Source organism: Leopardus geoffroyi, chromosome D2, assembly GCF_018350155.1.
Source record: "Leopardus geoffroyi isolate Oge1 chromosome D2, O.geoffroyi_Oge1_pat1.0, whole genome shotgun sequence".
Taxonomy (NCBI): domain Eukaryota; kingdom Metazoa; phylum Chordata; class Mammalia; order Carnivora; family Felidae; genus Leopardus; species Leopardus geoffroyi.
The window spans coordinates 72,136,813-72,162,397 of NC_059334.1; the positions used below are offsets into that span (position 1 = coordinate 72,136,813).

At 41.4% G+C, this 25,585-nt stretch overlaps 2 protein-coding genes across 3 annotated transcripts in view; one reads left to right on the forward strand and one right to left on the reverse strand.

The window, feature by feature from the left end:
- Positions 1–11,119, reverse strand: part of ABLIM1 (actin binding LIM protein 1) — a 302,559-nt gene extending 291,440 nt beyond the window's left edge. Inside the window, exon 1 of one of the 2 annotated variants that reach the window (XM_045439048.1) lies at positions 10,861–11,119. In XM_045439048.1, coding sequence (XP_045295004.1) covers positions 10,861–10,873 — 13 coding nt within the window. In that variant the 5' untranslated portion in view covers positions 10,874–11,119. The remainder of the gene's footprint in view (positions 1–10,860) is intronic. The other variant, XM_045439036.1, reaches the window with a different exon arrangement.
- The window catches only part of FHIP2A (FHF complex subunit HOOK interacting protein 2A), a 93,213-nt gene continuing 77,201 nt past the window's right edge, over positions 9,574–25,585 (forward strand). The window contains exon 1 of the mRNA XM_045439057.1: positions 9,574–10,334. Coding sequence (XP_045295013.1) covers positions 10,296–10,334 — 39 coding nt within the window. The 5' untranslated portion in view covers positions 9,574–10,295. The remainder of the gene's footprint in view (positions 10,335–25,585) is intronic.

Consider the following 25,585-nt stretch of genomic DNA (forward strand, 5'->3'; position numbering starts at 1 on the left):
AGGTTCCAGGCTCTGAGCTGTCAGCACAGAGCCCAATGCGGGGTTTGAACCCACAAACCATGAGATCATGACCTGAGCCAAAGTCGGACGCTTAACTGACTGAGCCACCCAGGTGTCCCAAGACAAAGGATTTTATATGTACATTTACTGAATAAGAACTTGCCCATCCTATAATCATAAAACAAAATATGGACAAATTCCTTAAAGTGGTAAATGCACATTACATAATTTTCCCAATAAAATAATGCAATGTACTGGGGAAATACATCTCCAATACACTGGACAGAGTCATCAAGCAGTAGTGAGCCCAAGAATAACCACAAGTAAATTGAACATTTTAAAGCTGCTTCAAAACTGCATTAACTGGAGGAAACAGAGCCATTCATTTAACATGACTACGAACTAAACATTTCCATTCCACGACAGCTTTGCAGTAGATAGTTTAACCGATATAAGGTGAATTCTATTTTAGAATGTGAATTATCATTCCCCTCCCCTCACAAAACCCACAAACGCTCCAAAAATTCATTTGGGTTTGACTCTGTACTAAATGTTATTGTTTGTCTATAGTAGTAATTATATCTGAACATACATACCAAGTTCCCATGAGAGGAAATAACCCGGAAAAGTGCTGTATTGAAGGGCAGGAAATAGCCAGCCCAGGATTTAATTTAAATGTTGATGATGATAATATACAATGTAGCTAATACTACAAATAGATATTCAGAAATTGACCAAAATTCTATCTTTTGAGACAAAGGGATACATTTCCACCAAAGCATGTTCTGGCCAGAAACTTAGTTAGGAAAGCCACAGTTCCAACTTGCCTGGGATGAGTCCACTATTAATCTATTGTCCCAGTATCCCATCAGGTTTAGCATTTGTCCGAGACAGAAATATTCCATTTGGAGGCACCTGGGTGGCTCACTCGGTTAATTGGCCCACTCCGGCTCAGGTCATAATCTCATGGTTCGTGGGTTCGAGCCCCGCGTTGGGCTCGGTGCTGACAGCTCAGAGCCTGGAGCCTACTTCAGATTCTGTGTATGTCTCTCTCTGCCCCTTCCCTGCTTGCTCTCTCTCTGTCTCTCAAAAAAGTGAATAAATATTTTTTAAAAATTAAAAAAAAAAGAAATACCCCCTTTGGATGACCTATATAATACATGCAAAATATACTATATATTTAAATGTGAGCAATATACGTTGATCAGCCCCTAATTGCCCAAGCCTCATTCAATCACAAATTCGAACATCCTTTAATATTTTTCTACCTCCAAATCATGACAATCCTCACCCCAGAGTGTTCAATAAATATTTGCTATAATACCTCATTAATTAATATATTAGTATCATTGGTGCAGAAATGGATGAGAATTGGAATAAATCTGGCTACTTTAGGAAAAAGGTTCAATGAACATTATCTGATTGAGTATCCGTGGGAAAGGTCAAAAGATCAAAAGATTAACTCCTGTCCATCACGGTCGTCTTGCTTGCTGTGAAAAAACTTACAGATAAATGGTTGACATTTCTGTTCTTAGTGGAAGAGAAAAGAAAGCATATATTTTCTGAATTGTGGCATCCTTTTTATAACGAACATAAATTACAACTCCATGGGCTTCTATTCCCTTCTCAATAAAGAACAAAGGTAACAATTAACTTATACTAGCAAACACTTTTTTACTCCTATCCAATCTATTTTCAATTTTTAATAATCTTGTTTGAGCGACATTAATCCCTCTGTCGGTCTCATATCTTCTCCTTCTCTCTCTTCCTCCCTCATTCTCTGTCTCTGTCTCTCTCTCTCTTGTTAACCCTTAAAACAGCTTCTTCTCCAGTTTGTACATGGGTTGGTTTGGGCCTCCGGCTGTTGTCTGTGACAGAATGATGACATTTGTGCTCTAGACCACGAGGCACTCACAAAGGCAGCAAAGAGCATGCCCTACCCTGCATGGGAGAAAACAAGAGACAAGAATGGGAGTGCCTCAGGTGAGCCTGCAGGAAACAGAGGATTGCTCTTTCCATAGGGTAGAGTCACAGGTACCCATGTAGACTTGCCATGCTGTCTCCAAGATGGGTAGACAAGATAGGCTACAGGAGAAGACCACCAAGCTTCAAAATGCTTCTCAAAAAGCCCTTGAGAGAACTGAACAAAGCAGGTTCTTTTGGCACAAGCTGCACATTCTGAGAGAGAACAATCCCAAATACCAGTATAGGGAAAGCAACATGTCAACTCCTCGTGACAATATAAAATATAATGAGTACAGACAGCTGGATTTTCAATGATGTGTTTGAATATGAACTCTAGGAAGGCTCGATAGATGTCTATGGGATGGATGGATGGATGGATGGACAGATGGACGGACAGGTGGATGATATTCCTAGAGACTGCTACTTGAACCAGGGTGAAACGCTAACCACTCACAACCTTTTCCCTTTCTCTACCCAAGTACATTGGAAACCAGTGATTAAGCAGAAAATGGCAGCCCCAAGTGAAGTACATTTGAGGTCTCAACAAGCAGCATCTTGTGAACGGAGCAAGAAAATATCAAACCGTATCAAGTGATTAGTACTACTTATATCAGTGAATACTAATATAGACCAAGATAGAGAAGAACCTGAAACTACAGGCTCATGAAAAAGAAATATCTCTCCCATAAAAGGAGATAAAGACCAATTTACCATCTCAGAGGAAATATTCCATAAACTCTACAAAATTTCATCTTTCATTTTAACAGTCTCTATTAATTAGTGCTGTTTTGTTCTTCCCTAGAACTGAGGGAACTAGTCATGTGCATATAAAAATAGGATCAAGTTAAGAGCACACACTTCTCTGGCGGGATGGCCTCACTCCTTCCTCTTGCTATAGTCAAACATGTTGCTTGGCTATTCTGTATTCAGCCTTCCCAGGTGCCGGCATCCTCAGTTCTGGGATGATCTGGTGCTAAAGATAAGGCTCAGATAGCCTTATGAAAAGAAACATATGAAAGGAAACACAAGAGCAGGCTTTCGGCAAGATTTCTACCTCCATGAGAACCCTGGTCAGGATGAAACGTAACTCACTGCAGCATTATTTGGCAATAAACTACCATCTCTGATATGTATTGTGGGCAGTTGCTCAACCAGGGATGAGTTACTCTTAGTGTTACCAAGAACAGACCTCCCACTTCCCTTCTCTGCCTTTGTGTTTCTCTGTTTAGGAAAAGACTTTGATGTAAAGGCTTCCTAGGTTCATACGTCTCCCCTTGTCTTCCTGTTCTTCCTCTCCCCACGCAAATCTTGGCCCCCTCATATATCCCAGACTTCTTCCTCCCCACACACCCTGCACTTCCACCCCTCCCCTGCACTGTCCCTTCGGAAAGAAAAGCACATCTCTCCGCATTCCACCTGCTGTATTCCCACTCATCCTTCAAGGTCCAACTCAAATTCCACCTCTTTTCTGAAGTGAAAGTGCCCTTGTTATCAGCAGCCACAATTAGTTTATCAGAATGATCATTCCTAGATGATAATCTTTACCACTTTGTCACATTCTATTCTGTCAGCTGAGTGCATAACTTTATACACACACACACACACACACACACACACACACACACACACACACGTACACCCCTAACTCAGTTTACATTCCTCTGAGGTGAGGCCTAAGATGATAAGATAAGATAAGATAAGATAAGATAAGATAAGATAAGATAAGGGTCTGATGAACTGATGAGAAGAGGGAGCTATAAGCTAAGAAATATGATTAACTCAGGGCACCTGGGGGGCTCAGTGGGTTAAGCATCCGACTTAGGCTCAGGTCATGATCTCACAGCTCGTGAGTTCAAGCCCCGCGTCAGGCTCTGTGCTGACAGCTCGGAGCCTGGACCCTGCTTCGGATTCTGTGTCTCCCTCTCTCTCTGCTCCTCCCCTGCTCACACTCTGTCTCTCAAAAATGAATAGATCTTAAGAAAAAAAAAAAGAAATACGATTAAATCAAACTTCTCCACCTGAAGAATCAAAACTAAAAAATGGTAATGTTGTTTATAGATACAATGTGGGAACAATTTAACCTTCTGAAACATAATTCTTCCACTTGTAAGATACTGATGTCAAAAACTATTTCTCTCAGGTAAAAAAAAAAAGTCTATTGAATTACAACCCATTTATTTATTTATTTTTTTTTTAATTTTTTTTTTTTTTAACGTTTATTTATTTTGGGGACAGAGAGAGACAGAGCATGAACGGGGGAGGGACAGAGAGAGAGTGGGAGACACAGAATCGGAAACAGGCTCCAGGCTCTGAGCCATCAGCCCAGAGCCTGACGCGGGGCTCGAACTCACGGACCGCGAGATCGTGACCTGGCTGAAGTCGGACGCTTAACCGACTGCGCCACCCAGGCGCCCCACAACCCATTTATTTTAAAGGCAAAAAAAAAAAAAAAAAAAAAAACAAAAACAGACTTCCAGGAAGTGTAATGTGTTGCTCTTTTGAATTTTTTTTTCATATCAAAGTTATTAATGGCTAAACTTGGCTTTCACAGATATCTTACTTGTCTGCAGTTGGATAAACTCCTTGAGGCTCTGTAACTCAAAGAGAAGAAAAACAGTAGCTAATACAGGCCAGAGAAATGGGCCCCATAGAACACTAAATAAGAACCCTCCATGTGTTAATCTGTGTAGCATCACCATGAGAGAAAATGATAAAGTTTGAGTAATGCAACGGGTAGTATGACAGCCAGAGCCATCCAGTTCCAGGAAGAAGTAAGAGAGAGAAAGCAGAAAAAATGGAAGTGGCCCCTTCATCAATTAACAGATGCAAGTTTGCTGAGCCCCACTGTAAACCCCGCCGTAAGCATGGAAGCCGAAGAAGTCAGCAAAAACGAGTGTAGCTCTGATTCTCATAGTCCCTCTGCACCCCACCTCTGCAGAAGAACCATCGTCCAGCACAGGGCTTTGCTGCTACCCTAGAAAGCTGACAACAGCCCTCACCGCCCGCTGCCTTCAGCAGGTGCTGCCCAGGACTCAGCACGGTCTGCAACCGAAGTCCCTAATGCCAAAGTGGGGACACTTGAGGCCAACCTTGCCCAACCGTCTCCCTCATTCCTGTAGTCCGCCTCCTGGAAATTATGAAGAGCCCTCGTCCCTGCTCATTTCCTCTCCCTTCTAATCTCTCTCTGCCTTGTGCTTCTTCCCTCTGGCTGCCCATCTCCCACCACTCACAGGCTTCCACTGTGCTGTCTAGAACTACAGCTCCTTGTACACAAAATTCCCTGCATCGTCAGCCTTTCCCCAAAGTGCCCTCGGCACCTCCTGACTCAGCTCAGATTTGGCTCTCCTTTCCCTGGCAAGACTGCCATCCGGCACCAATATGCTTTCCAGGTCAACACACATTGTACTGTTTCTTTTCTGTGCTCCTTTCCCTAAAAAAAAACCCGTTCCTCAATCCCATCTTCTGTCATCTGGCTCATCCAAGAATCCAACTCATTCTTCAAGAAAACAATCCCCCCCCCCTTTTTTTTTCAAAATCCCATGGTCCTTACCCCAACAGCTGCGTTCAGGGCCACTTTTGTATCACCATAAGACTCTCTGTACATATCCCATGTTATCCCTCTTTCCCTCTGCACTCAGTATATCCTATTATAAGAATGTATGTATTTGTTTCTTCCACAAAACTGTGAGCTCCCTAAGGGTATATACTGGGTCCTATTTTCACCAATTGCTGGTACATAACAGGTGTTCAATAAATTGTGTTGAATGATTGAATAAAAACCTATGTCCTTGACTTAAATAAATGAACAAATGGGGAGGCACTATGCATTTTTAAAAACTTTATAAAAATGTTTATTTATTTTGAGAGAAAGAAGAGAGAGAGAGAGAGAGCGAGCATGCATGAACAGGGGAGGGGCAGAGAGAAAGGGAGAGAGAATCCCAAGCAGGCTCCATGCTGTCAGTGCAGAGCCCGCTGTGGGGCTCAATCTCATGTACCGTGAGATCATGACTTGAGCCAAAGACCAAGAGTCAACGCTTAACCATCTGAGCTACCCAAGTGCCCCAATACATTTTTTCTTTACTGGATTTTTCTCTCAGTCTATTAAAGCTATGTCTACCTGCTAGCAAACAACACAAAGATATAATCATAGAAAATTCAGCTGTCTCCTCTCCTCACCCTTGCCTTTGTGGTAACCTTGGTGTATACTGTTCTATGATATTCTCTATGCCCACAGAGCCCACACATTTGCACACATATGGATTTTTCTCAGTTTACAAAATTGGGATTCTGTATTATATACACTTTATTCTAAAACTTACCCTTTTTCATTGGACAGTGTATCATGACCATCCCTCCATACCAAACATATTATGGATCTAACTCATTCTAATAGTTGCAAAATAGTCCATGGTATGAATATACCATAACTTAGTCACTCATTCCCCAATGGATGGACATTCATATTTCTTCCAGTTTTATGGAAGTTCTGAAAACAAAGATAATGATCTAACATTTCTACAGCACACATAGGTTGAGGTATTTCCCTGCCCAGTGCAATGGACTCTATCCACACATGCCTGCATCTTTTCTTTTCAAGACTCAAGCTTCTGAAAAGCTAGTGGGTTCATGAGTGATCTCTTACGTTACACTGCCATGTGTCGTGTACATACTACGTATTTAATATTTATTATATTTAACCAAATCTAATTAGAGAGAAACTTCCAGACAGTATGCACAGTATGTAATGCTTGCCATGCTTAATTCTGAGGATTTGGTAGGAAGAGAGTAAAAATAGGGAATTTTCATTTTTAACCTTATATATTTCTGTTTGAGTTTATAATATACTACTTTATAACTTAAACATTTAGTATATCCATTAATTTGCTAATAGAAGGTATTTTGACGATATTAATATGTCACTAGTGAATCCTAATACATTGCTTTCGTAATTCATAAGCAGCTTTTTTCAAAACTTGCTGGATAATACAGAACCCTGACTTAGAGGAAACAGGCTCTAATTTAATAGCTGCCAAATCTGCCTATACAGAAGAATTAACTGGGGGCTTATGAACCATTCAGATTCCCAGGCCCGGCCCTGAATATTCTGACTCAGTAGATCTGAAAAAGAGCCCTCATATCACGGTTAAGTATTCCAGGTGATTCCTATGATCCTGCTGTATTGTAATGGTTTTTAGAATTACCTGAGGAGCTTTTCACATACATGGATCTGAGTGCTCTGCCTTCAGAGTGTTTGAGCCATTAGATCTGGAATGAATCCTGGGAAACAACATTTTTAAATGATTGCCTAGACTATTCTCCCCAGTTTTGGAAATTCTACTCTCAGTGTTATAATTTCCTCTAGCCGGCAATCCAAAAATCAAAGATTTGGAAGCTCCATTTTGGCCTGTAGTAGTAAAAATACAACACCAGATTACAAATCTTTGATGAAAATATTCTAAAAGACTACAAGATGGGAATGTCTTAACTTGCTGTATCATGGAATTAAAGAATACTTTTTATTGTTAGTTTGAAAAGTGAATTAAATTTTAGGACTCTGTTTATATCTTTTTTTGCTTAAGTTTATGTATTTTGAGAGAGATAGAACATGAACAGGGAGCGGGCAGAGAGAGAAGGAGAGAAAGAATCCCAAGCAGGCCACACTGTCAGCACAGAGCCGGATGGAGGGCTTGATCTCAGGAACCAGGAGATCATGGCCTGAGCTGAAACCAAGTCTGACGCTTAACTGATTGAGCCACCCAGGTGCCCCTAGGACTCCGTTTATATCTTAAAGACCAGATGAATTAAATAATGGTAATTTTCTCCCTAAAATTTTTTAATAAATTCACTTTTTTAATGAAATGCAAGAGTTTTCAATGTTTAAAAAATATTCCTACCCCTACCATAACCTACAAGCCTAGATATTAGCAATAAGCAGATCATTTCTTAGATTAATGAAATTTATCTTTCCAAATATCTAACGACCTTCCTATTTATAAATTAGGTATTTAAATAGAGACATTAACCTTCTGACCCTGAAGCTTTAGCGCTCCTTTCAGGAGTACAGGTGAAAGTAGCTACTGAATTAGAAAACCATAGCAAAGCTCACAGTTTTGACATCTTTTGTAAAAAATAAATGGCAAACAGACATTTTTCCACACCGGCTCAATTCAAAGTACTCTACTAGGTACTTTGCTAATCACTTAGAATTGGTTTTGTTGTTGCTGTTGTTGTTTTAGAAATTCACAAACACAAAAGTGTTTCATAAAAACATTAGAAAAGTCCTCAGTTATTGGTAATACGTAAGAAGTTCTGGTCCTCACAACTGAAGTAGGAGGAAGCAGAATGGGAACGGCAAGTTAACAAGAGCAAGGATCAAGTGGCCTTGTCTCCTTCACTTCGTCATTACCAAATGCCCATGACAATGTTTCCAGATGCACTGGGAGTTCCAAGTTACTCACAAAGGCCATTTCCTTTAAATTTCTAGTACAGGGCATTTTCTCTCTTGGCAAATCAATGACTGGGATGTTTACTATAACATTCAAAGGACTAATAATGAAAAGGCAGTAAAACAAAGCGATGTGATCAGAAGTCAGGCAGACCTGGACTGGAAATCAGGATCTGCCACTTACCAACCGTTTGGGCTCAGGCAAGTTACAGACTCTTTCAAAACCTCAGTTCCTTCATCTGTGAAATGGGGAGGTAATAACAGTATCGACTTGATCTTGTTATTATGAAGCTTACATGATTTAATACATGCAAAGTATTTGGCACATGGTAAGAATGCAATAACTGATATTAATTATCATGCGGTTTTGCCCCTGCAGTATTCTTAAGACTTTAAACTGTTTTCTTTTTTGTTTTGTTTTGAAATGTTTATTTATTTTTGAGAGAGCAAGAGTGGGGAAGGGTGATGGGGGGGCGGGGACAGAGGCTCTGGTGCAGGCTCTTCGCTGACAGCAGTGAGCCCCATGTGGAGCTAGAACGCACGAGCCATGAAATCATGACCTGAGCGGAAGTCGGACGCTCAACCAGCTGAGCCACCTGGGCGCCCCAGCCTGTAAACTGTTAAATACAAAATTATCAACACAGTTTGAAAAGGAAACAAGACAACTGAGTGACATGTCTACGACTACAAATCATCCTGTTTGAAACCAGGTTCAAGAAGAAATATTTGAGAAACATTGAGAAATATTTGAGCCCAACCCAGGGCTCTAGCCCTCTGAATCCCTGGGGCCATCCTCATTCACATCCTCAGATAAAGCACAGAGATCCTGAAATAGAAGGGCCAGAGACAAGGTAAAACTTCCACATGTGTGTGTTTGGGGTGGGGGGTGGGGGGGGCGGTACTTAATGAACTTCATGGTCCCTAGAACGTAGCAAGTTCCCGGTAGTCACGTGGCACCTACAGTGTGCAAGGTACTATACTAAGGGGTTTGGGTGATGTAAAGCTGGATCAGAAGTAGACTCTGACCACAGAGAGCTTTACACCTACGAGAGATATTCCTCACATGTTCCTTGTGGTACCGAAGACAGAGATCAGGACCAAAAGCCTCAGTGTTAGAAACACAGTTCAGAGATTGTACAGCTGGAGTCACTTGAAACATCCCATCTACACACCCAGCCCCCTAATAATCATATCGGTTCCACCCTCTTTTTTTCCTTTAATCACAAATCATTAAGCAGGTAGTATCTCAGGGCCTCGTGTCACCTCGGTAGCCCAGTATTTACAGATGTAAATTCTGTCATTACCACCAGGTATGGAACCAAGCAACCTTACTGGCAGATCAACAAAGACCAGTCTCCTTAAAAAGGAATTTAAGCGTTAGAAATTAGTCTATTCATTACATGCCCCAGAATGAACCCTCAAAAGCAACACGAAATTATCCAACAGATGTTACTGAATTCCTAAACTGTCCCCCTCCAAGAGCAGGGTTAACCCTTCAGAGTTGAAAAGAAAAGAAAAAGACACAAAAGCAAGTCTGCAATTCCTCTTATACGCTTTAGGGCATCAAAAGGGGTGGTCCTCATTGCTTTGCAAATACGCTATCTAAAGATAATCAATATTTCCCTTAAGCGCTTATGGCAAAACAACCAAGTGCCTTCATTTTAATTGCTGGCAAAGTGCACAATGACTTGATCTCTTTAATATTTCACTCATAGTAGCAGCCACTGAGCTATGACTAACCCACTCTCCCCAGCATCACCACTGGCTCCAGATGGCAAGAAATACATTCCCTTCACTCCTGCCTGGAAAGCGATTTGGATTTTTTTTTTTTTTTTTTACTTTCACCCAGTTTTACCTGCAGTGATTGTTTCACCCCGGAAAGAAAATGGGTGGCGGACGAAGATTAATGTTAAGCGAAGTACAGGTAGGGAATTGACTTTTTTTTTTTTTTTTTTTAATGGGGTATAAGCAGTGCAGCTTTAAATCATACTGCATCAAACCCTGGATTCCTTCCATAACCGAGCTGCAAAATGGTAACAAGAAAGGAGGAAAAAAAATACCTCTTCCTCTCCCCTGGACAGCCCTTCAGGCGGCTCCCCAGCAGGACGGGCAACGGGAAGCCCATCCCCCACGCCCTCCCAGCCCCGCCTTACAGCTTGTACAGGTGAGCCAGGCACCGACCTCGGCCCTCAGGCTTTGCCCGCATCCGGGGATCAAGGTCAAGGACGAGGGCTTCCTTCCCGCCCCCCCCCCGCGGCCCCCCCCCCCTCCCGCCCCCAGCCACCCAGAGCCCACGGATCCGCTGCCAAAGTTTCAGGCCGGGTCGGGGCCGGCGCGGCTCCCGCAGCCCCCTCGCCCTTCCGCACCTGCCAGGCCCGCCCCGGTCCGCGCCCTGCCCCGCCGGGCCTGGCGCGGGGTCCGGAGACAGTGCCCACCTGGTCCCCACTCACCCCTTGCGGACATGGTTCAGGCGGCAGGAGCCGAAGCAGGGAGGGCAGAGGAGAGAGCCCGGCAGGGCGTGGGGAGGAAAATATCCTCGAGACGCACACCAGCGCTCCCTCGCCCGCCGCCCGCCGCCCGCCGTGGGGAGGCGGCTGGCAGCGCGGGGACGCCGCCCGCAGGACACCTGGCCGCCCGCTGGGCGCAGCGCGGCGGGCGGGCGGGGACGCGGCGATCGCGGGGACCCGCCGCCGGGCGCGGCGACGCTGACAGCCAGTGGCCCGAGCTGGGCGGGGCCCGCCGCTCCGGCCTCCCCCGCCTCCCGGCCTCCCCCGCCTCCCCCGCCCCGGCCGGGCCCACCCGGTCCAGCGGCTGCGGCGCCGGGCGGGGCTTTTGTCCCCGGACGAGGTGGGGCGTGCAGTAAGGGTCTGCGTCTTCCCTCTCCCCGGCTGGAATTCTTAATATAAAATAATTAGTAATAATAGTGTTGCTATTATTAGTGACTTTCCAGCCTTCTGCTTTGGTCCCAGAGAAAGAAAGTGGGAACGAGCTGTTCTGCTCCCTCTCCTAAGTGGTGCCCTTGACCGGAGGGTTAGGCCACGACTGCCCCAGGGGGCTTGGCCCTCAGTGGGAAGAAGGCCTTGGGCAGTTCACGGGAGGGGGGGGGGCGGTGCTGGGGGTGTCAATGCCAAATTAGCGACCAAGGAGCTCCTTCAAAGTCGTCTGGGTGGGCTGGGCGGGACTTTTCTTCAGCGACCTTAGAGGTAAGTAAGCCCTGCAGAGAAGGGCTGAACCCCCTTGGCATCTGAGGTCAGCAGGCCCTCAACTAAGGTCAGTAGACACATTTGATTCATGGTTTCTACCCTGAAGCGTCAGGGCTGGGCTGGGTTGGAGAGTAAGGAGAACGCTCCAAACCAATACACGTTTCCTATATACCAGGGTGAAAAACAAAAAACGAGAAAAACACTAAGTCCCCTACTGTTCTGAGATAAACCTCAATGATAGAGCTTGGTGGTAGTAAGCAACCTAACAACCACCGCCAGATCCACAAGCTATAAACTGAAGAGGTGGGATTCTAAGCTTTGAGAACCCTCAAACCTGTAAGACTGGTGGAAGAATTCCTAGTTTCAGGAATTCACACTCCCTTCTCTGGCAACTGTTCCTCTGTACACTCTCACAGCAGATATTCTAGTTATTTCCTGTGTAGGCACTTCCCACATCTATCCTGATACGATAGACTTCGTATAATACGTCCGGCAACCGAGAAGTATTCAAAGAACGGGTGAACATAATAGCTCTAGAAAAGTAATGAATTGGTGGATAATTGAGCATCATCAAAGAATGCCCAACCAAATGATCATGGGGAGAAGGAAATACTAGAAAAGAGAAGTAACGAGAATAGAAGTTCTCAAATGCAACTGCCAACTACAAAATTTAACTCACTTATCCACCTTGACAGCATCTTTGTCCCTGTCTTCTAGGTGAGAAATTTGCCAGTAAATCACAATCCAGTTGGTTCAGTCTCAGAATAACTCTTCTTTCCTGCTATCCTCAGTTCACTATTAACCCTTCTCACCCAAAGGCTGAGTACATGAGTAGCCTAGCTTCTCTCCCTACATCCAGCCTCCACCTCCTTCTCGTCATTCTGCCTATTGCCCTGAGAATAGTTTTCCTAAAACACTATTTATACTCTGACATCTTCGTAGTCTAAAACCGCCAGGGAATTTCCGCTGATCTCCGGATAAAGCCTCAACATTGCAAAGTGTTTTCATCTATGCGTTGAATCCATTCAATAGAATGTAATCGAACATCTGCTATGTACCATTCACTATGGTAAGTACTAGAGCTACGATGGTGAACAAGATAGAAATGTCTACATGGAGTTTAAGGACTACAGAGATTTTTTTTTTTAATTTTTTTTCAACGTTTATTTATTTTTGGGACAGAGAGAGACAGAGCATGAACGGGGGAGGGGCAGAGAGAGAGGGAGACACAGAATCGGAAACAGGCTCCAGGCTCTGAGCCATCAGCCCAGAGCCCGACGCGGGGCTCGAACTCACGGACCGCGAGATCGTGACCTGGCTGAAGTCGGACGCTTAACCGACTGCGCCACCCAGGCGCCCCAGGACTACAGAGATTTTTAAAGGCTTCCGTAATCTGTGCTCCCCTACCTGTCCAACACCATTTCCAGCTAATCCCCTAAATAAACACTGTCGCAGACAGAATACTATCCCTTCTGTTTCTCAATATCATAATATCCTGTCTCCCTCATTCCCATTACTCATTCTTATTGCTCTTCCCAAATTCCCTTCTTCCCCAAATTAACTTGTAGATTGTCTCCTCATGAAATGTTCTCCAGCTACCCTAACCACACTGATCTCCTGATTCTCTTAACTTCTGCAGCCGGCATTACTTAATGCAATGCTGTGCGTCGCTACTGAATGCTTTTGTTATATGTGTTTCCTATCTCCCCAACTGTTGTGAGTTTCTGCAGAGTCTTGTTGAATTGAATTCGTCCTGGAAGTCTATTACAGGCCATATTTTAGAGCAGACACCGTACTAGTAAGATAGGGAGGTCCAGGACTGTGTGCTTTTCTACCTTCATCCTTTAGTTAATATCCAGTCCTTTTCTCAAACTGCCACAATAGTTCTGGCCCTTGTAACCTCACACTTAAAATACGGGTACAGCGCAAAAGCCTCATAATGAACAGATCATACTCTTATCCTTAAGGGGCTTATATTAGACTACACAGATGCCTGTAAAACATACTCCAATGTATACAAGTCTGAAATAAGACACCTTACACAATACTTTTAGGCACACCGCTAGAATTCAGTACCCGATTGACTGTCAGGTTAGAAAACTAAGTCTATTATCAAAGAGCATCTTTGACTAAATAAAGTTTTCCCTATGAATTTAGCTTTAACCTTCAGGTTATGTATCAGTTCAGATTTTAAATTATGTATTATTTGATTATATTTTAGAGTTATGATACTTTGAAATACCTTTTAGGGTCAGTCATGGTTTCCGAGAATCTCTTCTTAGAGAATCTTAGAAATCTGAAACTAGTTCTTCCAACCATACAGCAACCAAGTTCCTGTTAGTAGCTTAACATTCCAACAAATTTCTCATCTAAAATAACTGATAATACTTTAGAGATCATTGTAAAAACAAGCTGTAAGTTGCAAGGAATTTTAAGAGAAGTTCTAAGCGCCACTTTTTAAGATCAGAAAATATAGTATATGCTGCCGGTTGAAATTATAAAAAAGGAGTTTACATAGACCAAAGGGAAAACACACATTTCCGTCTGTGTTTGAAAAAAGGTGTTACTATTAGACTCTTGCCCAAAAATACCCTCTCAACTTCTAAAGGAAGGAATGTTAGTGTACATTATTGGCAATTTCTATTCTTTATTGATTTTTTAAAGTTTAGAATTTAATTCCAGTATAGTTAACATACAGTGTTATGTTAGTGTCAGATGTACAATATGGTGATTCAACAGTTCTATACATTACTTTGTGCTCGTCATGATAAGTGTACTCTTTAATCCCCATCACTTAGTTCACTGATCCCCCCACCTGGTAACCGTCTTCCTTATTGATTTTTTGAAATGATTGAGTATGGAGTTTCACTCCCACAGCTTTTCAATTGCTGACTCACCATCGTTTCTCATTCCGAACCTACATGTCTCATGAGTAGCATGAGAATAACTTTGCATTTTGCATAACTTCAAGTAAAAAACAAAAGGCAGGCTGAGCTACTCAATGATTTTTTTTAGCAAATACCTTTGTAAAATCTACCATGTACAAGCCAGTGGGGAAGGTATGCCAAACAAGTTAGATAAAGTCCCTATCCTCATGACATTTACATTCTAAGTAGGAAAGCCAAATATACAGACAAATATACAAGCTGGAGAAGCTAAACCTAAGACTCTTCATTACACCAGGCCACTAAAGGGCAGGAGCATCCCTGGCTCTCAAAAGAAGTAAGCAACCATCCTATTTTGATAAAAGTATTCCGATTTAGACCCCCTGGCTTCCACAGATGATCAACTAAAAATGAGGTCAGAATAAAAAATTACAAAATACACAAGGAAACAAGCCACTCTGAGTGAGAGTCAGCAGAAACAGCAAATAGCCGCTATAGATACTAAGTACTTCTGATATTGTAGTTCCCAGATAATAAATATAAAATAAGAAATGAAATATATAAGGTAATACAATAAAATAATAAAAGATATGCCACAAAAATGAGCCAATAAGAGACTATCAAAAATGATGAAGTACATTTCAAAAAGAGCCAAATCGAAATTTAACATATCAATTTAGATTTTTTTGAAAAGAATCAGTCGATAGGGAAAACAGAAAGTTAGTTGGAATGAAAGGAAGAATTACTGAAATGGAAAGTAGATGTTTAAAAATTAGTAAGACTACAGCTCTGAAATATAAGGAGATGGATAATACAAGACAGGTTAAGATATATGGAGAATAGGATGAGAGGATCTAATGTATAATTAATACTTATTTATAATTAAGAGGAGTCTTACAAGAGAACAGAAAACCTGGAGGAGACACACCATTTGAACAAATAACAGCTGAGAACTTTATAAAAAGACATAATCCCATAGATTAAGGGAATACAACATATATCAGGCAGGATGAATAAAAATCAATCCAGACCTAGACACATTGTCTTGAAACTGAACAACACCAAAGACAAAGAGAAGATCTGAAAAGAAGACAAAGAGAAAAGACATAGCCTACAAAGCAATAGCAGACTGACAACTGACTTCTTACTGGGAATGATGAAAACCAGAGGACAATGAAATTCTGATTAGACTATCACTAGCCATTTAAAATTGCACAAACTGGGGCACCTGGGTGGCTCAGTCAGTTGAGTGTCCGACTTCAGCTTGGGTCATGATCTCACAGTTTGTGAGTTTGAGCCCCGCATCAGGCTCTGTACTGATAGCTCAGAGCCTGGAGCCTGCTTCGGATTCTGTGTCTCCCTCTCTCTCTACTCCTTCCCTGCTCACAAGCTGTCTCTCTCTCAAAAATAAATAAAGATTAAATTTTTTTAAATAAAAAATTAAAAAAATAAAATTGCACAAACAACAAAAATACCTTTCAAAAATGAGGGCAAAATAAAGATATGTTGAGATTAAACAAATAATGATTTTTCCACTAATTTCTACGTTATATCTATAATGTAAGTATACACATACAGATAGAAATTATATATTTATTATATATGTAATGTAAGTATATACATACTTAAATTATATATACATACATAAATTATTATATATACACACATACATAAATTATTATATACACATACATACATAAATTATTATATATAAAATGTAAGTATATACATACAGAAAGAAATGACCCCTGTTAATAGGTATGAGATAGAAGGAGAGGAAAATATTTGTTTACATGTAGACAAATTTAACTGTTAACATATTTTACATAAAAAATTAGGATAAAAAAATTAAAAGATAAAGTTTTTTAAAAGATAAAGAAAATGTAGAATATTTGGTGAAAATGATTAATATAAAAAAGCAGGCATAAATAAGCAATATTAGAAATAGAAAGAGGTAATTAACTACAGGCAGATAAGATGTTCAAAAGAGGCTATGGACCAGGGGTGCCTGGCTAGCTCAGTCAGAAGAGGATGTGACTCTTGCTTGTAGAAGAGAGAACAATCTTAAAGGAAGATAACAAAATCCAGCACTCAACAAAGTAATTGTTACCATGTTCAACATCCAGTCAATGGTTACTAAGCATGCCAAGAAACAGGAAAATGTAGCCCATAACTCAAAGTAAAGCCAATCATTAAAGCAGACTCAGAATGACAGAGATGATGGAATTAACAGACAAGGATGTTAAAATATCTATATTAACTACATTCCAGTATTTAAAGGAAGACAAGAAGAAGGCAAGAGGGAAAATGAAAGATTAAAGAACAAATGAATGCAATTGAGGCTTTAGAAATGAAAATACAGTATCTTAAAAAAGTTCACCAAATGGAGTAAATAGCAAATAAGACTCTTCAGAAGGAACCATCAGTGAGCATGTAGTCAATAAAATCCATTTGAAGTGAAACACAGAAAAAAAAAACACTGAAAAAATAATCAACAGACTTTCAGTGACTCATGGGACAATAACAAATGGTCTAACATATGTATGTTTGAATCCTAGAAGGAAGAGGAGCAGAAAATATATATGAAGAGATAATGGCAGGTAACATCTCAAATTTGAAGAAAATAATAAACCCCAAATTACAAGGAACTCAAGGATTCCCTAGCAGGATAAACATAAACCTACATACAAAACAAAATACACCCAGACATATCGTAATCAAATTGCTGAACACCAGTAATAAAGAGAAAATCAAATAAGTGGCTAGAGTAAAAAGATAAACTATATGCAAAGCAACAAGGATAAGAAGCAGAACAGACTACATAACAGAACTAAGCAAAACACAAGACAATGGAAAGAATCTTATAAGTGCTGAAAGAAAAAAAACCCCTCATACCAGACTTCCATGTCCAGCAAAAGTATTCTTCAATAACATTAAAAACTTTCTTCAACAAACAAAAGCTGAGAAAATGCATTACCAGCAGACCAGTACTCTAAGAATGTTGAAGTTCTTTAGGAAGAAAGAAAATACCAAATAGAATCAATAGAACCAGATTGACACATAACCCAAGTTTTGGAATGACCAGACAAGGGCCTTAAAATAACTATGAATCTGAATCCGGTGGAAAAGAAGGACAGACAACATGTACAAAGAGATGGGGAATTTCCGCAACAAGATGGAAACAATAAGAAAAGTCAAATGGAAATGCTAGATACATCTGAGATGAGAATTTCTTCAGTGAGCTCATCAGTAGATTGGACACATCTGAAGAATCAGCAAATTTGAAGATATGTAAAACAAGGTATGGTTCAGTCACATCTCGGAATATTATACATTTATGATAATGAATGTACCACAGCTGTACCCAACAACATGGTTGGATCATAGAAACATAATGTTAAAAACAAGCCAAACTAGAAAACGTATCATCCAGGGGCCCCTGGGTAGCTCAGTGGGTTGAGCATCCAACTCTTGATTTTGGCTCAGGTCTTGATTCCAGGGTCATGGGATTGAGTTCCATGTCAGGTTCCATGCTGAGTGTGGAGTCTGCTTAAAATTCTCTTTCTTCCTCTGCCCCTTTCCCCTCTGCTCATGTTCTATCTCTCTAAAAAAAAAAAAAAAAAAAAAGAAAGAAAGAAAAAGAAAATGAAATGTATCGTATCATTAGGAATACATACTTGTATGGTAAATACTTTTTTAAACAAGAGAATTCTTTTTTTTTTTTTTTTTTAATTTTTTTTTTTCAACGTTTATTTATTTTTGGGACAGAGAGAGACACAGCATGAACGGGGGAGGGGCAGAGAGAGAGGGAGACACAGAATCGGAAACAGGCTCCAGGCTCTGAGCCATCAGCCCAGAGCCCGACGCGGGGCTCGAACTCACGGACCGGACCACGAGATCGTGACCTGGCTGAAGTCGGACGCTTAACCGACTGCGCCACCCAGGCGCCCCAACAAGAGAATTCTTTAAACCACACTATAACTCAGTGATGTAGCAGTGTCTGCTTGATAATAGAAGACTGGACTGGAGTGAAGACTTGACCCAGGCTGGGCCAATCCAGTTCTCTCTCTAGAGAATTTAGATTGATTGGGAGAGAGGACACTTATTATTCTACTGTTTGGCCTCTGACCTGAGAAGTGAGGTGTTGTGGACTGAATTGTGTCCCCCCAGATTAGATGTTAAAGTCCTAGTCTCCGGCGTGATGGTATTTGGACAGGGGCCCTTTGGGAGATAATTCGGTTTAGACAAGGTCATGAGGGTAGGATCCTCATGATAGGACTAGTACTCTTATAAAAAGAAACACCGGAGAGTTTGCCCTCTCTTTCCTCCAACCAAGAGGAAAACTGCCATCCGTCACCCAGGAAGAGAGCTCCCAGTAGAAATAAACCATACTGGTACTTGACCTTGGACTTTGGTCTCCAGACCTGTGAGAAAATTAATTTCTTTGGTATAAGCCACCCAGTCTGTGGTATTTTGTTATGGCAGCCTGAGCTAACTAAAAACGGATACACAACTCTGTGAATATACAAAAAGACAATGAATTTTACATTTTAAATAGATGAATTGTATGGTATGTGAGTAAAGCCGTTTTGAAATAAATCACCAGAAGCCCTGGGCTCAATTCCAGTCTTAAGCTTCCTGGCTGGGAGACCTTGGGTAAATCCTTTAACTTCCAACCTTAATGATTAATTGCTTAGGATCTTTAAATTCTGGCTCTCTCTCACTTGCTACCTCCTTAGGCACAACCTCTGTAAGCCTCAGGTTTCCTCATCGGAAAACTAGGTGCTTCCTCTCTGGGATTTTTAATGGATTAAATGAGGTAACAATGTTAAGTATATCGCCATAATCTGGTATATGGTAAATACTCCATAAAATTAGCTGTTACTTGCTGGGTTCAAAATGCACATAATAAAAATAATATCCACCTCACAAGGTTATTGGGAACCGAAAGTGCAATAATGTATTTGAAACAGTTTTTTCATATCAACCATTGGACAGATGGTAATTATTTGCTTGGTTAATAATGGGCACTTTTTGTGCATCTTACCCCTCTATACCCTCAGCAGAGTCCTATTTTTCACCCAGGGAGCTTCTGCACTAATGCATGAAGACATCAACCTAAGTGTCTACTTAGGTAGACTCCATTCTGGAATCTGTGTTCAGTTCATCTCAGCCTCTAACTGCCCACGTTTCAGAAACTTAAGTGATCTCATGCTTAAAATGGCTGGATGTGAAGCCTATCGCTGTGTCTGAGATCAGCCAATTTCTTGGGAATTATGTTCTGAATGGGCTCTGTTCTATTCAGTAAAATAGTAAATGCTTTACTTCTGATTATGTGGGGGGCCTACCATAATGACACTGTTAGTTTGAAGCAGACGATTGGAGGCTGGTCACACAGCATGCTGAAAAAGTTACACATAAGTTGGCAGTCACTGGGGGGAAATTGAGAGAGAAATTGGACCAAAAATGGAGAGAGAAAGTCAAAACAGAGGAAGGACTAATTGAGTCCAGATCCAAGCCAGAACATGAAACTTGAAGGGCCTTTAATTTAGGCAGGAGGGCCAGCGACAGGGTTTAGCAGGGTGGGGATGTTAACTGTTTCAGATGTAGGCTCTGTCATTGAAGGAAATCAGCACAAGGGAATCAAGGTAGAAGTAAGAAAAAAGTTTATTCTTTAGCAGGAGACCGGCAAAAAAGTATTAGCTGTCCAAAGGCACCCACCCCAGGGACTAGTGTCCTTAAAGAAAAAAACCAAAAAGCCCACAACAAGAAGCAAGGTATTCACACAGCCCAAAAAGGGATCTGGATGCTGAATGGGACATTTGAGGGGTGGGGAGTGGTGACTGGCTAATTCAAACCATCAGGGGCTACACATCTGCGGACTAGTATCTCCTAGCTAGTTCCAGAAAAGAGAGGAGGCACCCAAACAGTCTGTAACTGGAGGCTCGTTCCTAACACCATAGATAGGCCAGAAAGGGTACATTAGCCACAGGAAGCTCTCACTGTTCTGCTTCACTTACAACACATCTATAGGAGTTTTATAAAGACACGCATTTTACACACGCTCTCAGTCAGTGTTTAGACTCATTAAATCTTTGCCTAAAGCCTACAGCCCAACGATGGCATTGCTGCTCATAACACTGCAAGTGTAGGAAATTAAGAAACATGAAAAAAAAAATGATTTTTTTTTTTTGGTTTTAATGGCCTAAAAAAATGTTCCTAATCACTAAAAATCAACGTTCTATGTTACAAAAATCAGAATGAACGCTTCCAAGGTAAGTAATATTCCTGATATCTAGGCAGAAAGGTCTGGCTAGTTGGGTCGAAGCAATGTCACCCCTGCTGAGAGCACACTGATGCTATGATGTGATTGTGGAGTCAAGCCCGTGAACTTGAAGAGTAAAGGAGCATAGAGCTCCAGTCTGCATCACCTGCTGTAGGTGATCTTTGCGCCATGCATTTGCAAAAGGCCAAGTTACGTAATATTCAGAGGGTGGGACCCCAAGTAACTCAGTTTCAGGGGACCTATAACCGGTCCTAAGTATGAGATGGTGGACAAGAAACAAATCCATAGTTAGTGCAGGTAAGATCATTCGAGACACCCTATAAAACATTCTTCCTTCCACCAGTTTAAGGATGCCATTCCAGGGGCGCCCTGGTGGCTCAGTCAGGTAAGAGTCTGACTTCGGCTCAGGTCATGATCTCGTGGTCTGTGGGTTTGAGCCCCACGTCTGGCTCAGTGCTGTCAGTTCAGAGCCTGGAACCTGCTTTGGATTCTGTGTCTCCCTCTCTCGCTCTCTGCCCCTCCCCCACTCACTCATGCTCTGTCTCTCTCTCTGTCTCTCAAAAAATGAATAAACGTTAAAAAAAATTTAAAAAAAAAAAAGAGATGCCATTCCACTATCTTTCCCCATAGTTTCTGTTGAGAAGATTTCAATTAGTCTTCCTGTTGTTTTCTTTGAAGGGGAATATTTGTTTTTGTTTTTTTTTTCCTGTCTATTTTTAAGATTTGTCTTTATCTTTCTTGGTTAGCATCAGGTTGGCTATGACATGTCTCTGTGTGATTTTCTTTTCTTTTACCCTATTGGGGTTCAGTAACCTTTCTTTTTAATCTTTGGGTTAATGTTTTTACAAATTTCTTCTGCCCCATTCTCTATTGTCTCTCTCTCAAGTAATAAATAAGCTAGACTGTTTTTAGACCATTTGTGTTCCACGTGTCTCATATGCCCTGCTCTTTTTCTTTTATAACTTTTCCTTTATATATTTCAGATGATTTCTGGCAACCTGTCTTCAAATTCACAAACTCTGCTTTCTTCTGTCCTATCAAACTCATCCAAAGTGTTTTGAACTTCGTGTAGTGTATTTTTCATTTCTAGAAGGTGCCCTTGATTCTTTCTTACAGATTCCAATTTTCTGTCGGACTTCTCCATCTTTTTATTCATTTTTCCATATTTTTGTTAACTTGTTAATCATTATTCTATTTCATGTCCTTGTCGGTTAACCATAATACATAAACATCTGTGGCTTTGCTTGTATTTTTTCTCTTGGTTATTGGCCATGTTTTCCTGTCTTTCCATACGTTTGCTAATTTTTATTGTATGCCAGACTCCGTATACAGGAATCCAGAGGCTTCAGATTGTCCTCCTCGATTAAGCAGGTAGATCACCTCAACCAAAATAGGGATATCTTTGTCCTTATTCCTCAGGTGTGGCTCTCCTGGATTTTGATTGAGAGCCTACTTACTGGGTCTCTGTCTCTTCAGTTCTTCAGAATCAGTTCTGCCATTTAGAGGTTCGGAGTTTAGCTTTTTGCCTTCTGACCCCTTGCACCTTCAATATTTAGCAAATGTTTTAAGGGCGTAACTTGACTGTATATTTATAGGAGGATGTCTCCTACTGGTGGGACTTTGTCTCCCAAGTTCTATGAAACCAGGATATTTCATTCTCCTTTTTATTTGTTTATTTTAAAATTTTGTTTCATGTTTTATTTATTTTTGAGAGAGAGAGAGACAGAGTGCGAGTGGGGGAAGGGCAGAGAGAGAGGGAGACACAGAATCCGAAGCAGGCTCCAGGCTCTGAGCTGACAGCACAGAGCCCGATGCGGGGCTCGAACTCACGAACCATGAATCATGACCTGAGCCGAAGTCGATGCTTAACCGACTGAGCCACCCAGGCACCCCTCAGTCTGCCTTTTAGAAGCTCCCAGCCAAGTCCTGCAGTATTGAGGAATAAGCAAATGCTCCGTTAGTTTACTGTCTGTCAAGCCAGCCCCACGCAACCACCAAAAGCTCAACTACCTTCTCTTTTCTCTGGAGGGGTCATGCCTGATTCTTACTCCTCACCCAGAACTGGCCAATATCCCCGAGGAATAAAATGGCCAGAGATTGTCAGCTCACCTAAGAAGGGCTCTTCCCTCTCTGGAATTTTAGTTCACCTAGTCTTATTGTATCCATAGCTCTCTGATGTCTTTTAAACCATGAATTTTGTAACATCCTTTCCCCCTCCCCAGCTATTGCAGCAAGGGCCCTGACCTGTAATGCCATATTTTATTCTATCTAGACGCAAAAGTCAGAAGTCGGCCTATAATATTTCTTCGAAAGTTTGTCAAAATTGAGACCTCTTACATAGAATCCCTTGACCTGTCTGAACAGGCAGGTTGTTTTCAACAATCCTTGCACTGCAATCTTTCTGCTCTTGTTTCACACTGGTATTACATAATTAAGATCACCTTTCGTCGTCACCATCTTTCTAAATATGTTACTCTTCAGTTCTTCCAACCATTTGTTCCCACCCCAATCCATTTGCTACTCAAACACACATACACATACATAAAAACATACACATACCACATTTTAGCAAAACCAAACCACTGTAGTTCTCTCAGATAAATCATGGTGTTTCCTCTGCCTAGAATGCCCATTTCTTCCTTATTTTCAAAGGTAACTCTTCTTCATCCTTCTAGAATCTTCGCCTCTTGCTGGAAGCTTTCCTTGTTTCCAGCCATTCCTTCCTTCTGTAACTCCATTCATTGTTCTGTATTCCTATCACAGCACTACACTGTGTTGAAATGATCTGTTTACTGATTGATTCTTCCCTCCACCACACCCCCCATCACAGAAAGTGGGATCCTTAAGAGGAGAAAATTTGTCTCATTGGTCTTTTTGTCTCCAACGCCCAGTGGAACAGGTTGGTGTGAATGTCGATTGGGCTATAATGCATTTTGTTCCAGGATGACTAGACAAAAGCAAAGCCATTAGAAGCCTGATCTCCAAGGCCGTTTGACATTGATTTTTTAAAGGCACATTTCCTGAGGTCTCAGTAGTGCCAAAAGATGAAGAAAGGAATAATTTCTCTCTGACTAAAGTGGGATAACTAATGACTTATTCTTTACCTAATCAATAACACTAGCTAACACTTACATCACTCATATGTAAAGTGCCAAGCATTTTACATATAGCATCTTATTTCATTCTTTACAGCCACTTTCTGAGGTTGGCACTCTTGTTACTGCCATTTTTCAAAGGAAAAATCTGAAGCACAGAGAGGTTAAATAAGTGGCAGGCTACTACCTGGATGTAGGTTATCTGGTTCCAGGGACCATAAAATTAACCACTACACGGCACTGCACATTTTGTTGTCTTCCTTTCCCTCTTGTCTCTTTCTTTTAAATGTTAATTATATAAATAGTATGGGGGCGCCTGGGCGGCTCAGTCGGTTGAGCCTCCAACTTCGGCTCAGGTCATGATCTCACGTGTCATGGGTTCGAGCCCCGCGTCGGGCTCTGTGCTGACAGCTCAGAGCCTGGAGCCCGCTTCGGATTCTGTGTCTCCCTCTCTCTCTGCCCCTCCCCTGCTCATGCTCTCTCTCTCTCTCTCTCTCAAAAATAAACATTAAAAATTTTTTTTAAAAATTATATAAATAGTACATTAGTACATTCATTGTGTGAAAAATTCAAAAACAAAGCCCCCTTTATCTAGCTTCTACTCAAGTCCAGATTTCTTCTGCAGAGGTACTCACTGCTGTTTGTGTGACGGGTGTCCTTCTAGACCCATTTTTCTTTGTTTACATGCAAATATACATCGTGTATATGTGTTACATAAACACAGAGAAATATTTCTCTACAGATTGCTACAATTTGTCTTCAGGATCTTTCCTTGTCAGTGTCTGTAGATCTATCTCATTCTTTGAATGCTGCATAGTGTGGACATCTTCTTTAGTATGGATGTATTATAGTATAATTAACCATTTTTCTTTTGTTTCTTTTTAAAAAGTTTTTAATGTTTATTTATTTTTGAGAGAGAGAGACAGAGCACAAGCCAGAGAGGGGCAGAGAGAGAGAGGGAGTCATAGAATCTGAAGCAGGCTCCAGGTTCTGAGCTGTCAGCACAGAGCTGGACGTGGGGCTCGAAATCACGAACTGGGAGATCATGACCTGAGCCAAAGTCAGACGCTTAACCAACTGAGCCATCCAGGCACCCCACCCATTTCTCCTTTGTTTCTAATTTCACTGCTACAAACTGTGCTGCAGCTGAATACCCTTGAACGCGTTTCTTGACAATCGTTTGCAAGTGTATGTCTAGAAAAAACACTTAAAAAATAAAATTGCTAGGGAGGAAGGTTGTGTCAACATTTTTTTAATGGCCACTCACAAGCAGCCCTCCAGTGAGAATGTAACTGTTATTCTTTGTCATTCACAGATAAAAAGGGTTGAGGCTGCTGTGTTTCCAGGAAATCAATTCTGTATATAAACATTGTCAGTCTCTAATACATGAAAGAAAGCCCAGGTCTTCTCTCTTAACAACTTCATCTTCAGGAAGGGTTTTGATCTAGGTTGTAGAACAAACGGGGTCCTTGAGAACACACAATGGGATTCCCAAAAAAAGGAGGCGGCAGGCCAGAAGGAAGTGAATTTTCTGTGGGGAAACAAATGAAGTAGGTCAAAGCTTTCTTTTTCCTCGCGAGTCTCTCTTTTCTATATTTTGTGACCTGTGTGGTGAGACCAAGCTAAAAGCGTGTCCCTTTACCCTTGAAAGGTCACACTGGATGGTGCAAGGTGCAGGGTGAAGAGAGCACAGGGTGAGCAGTTCA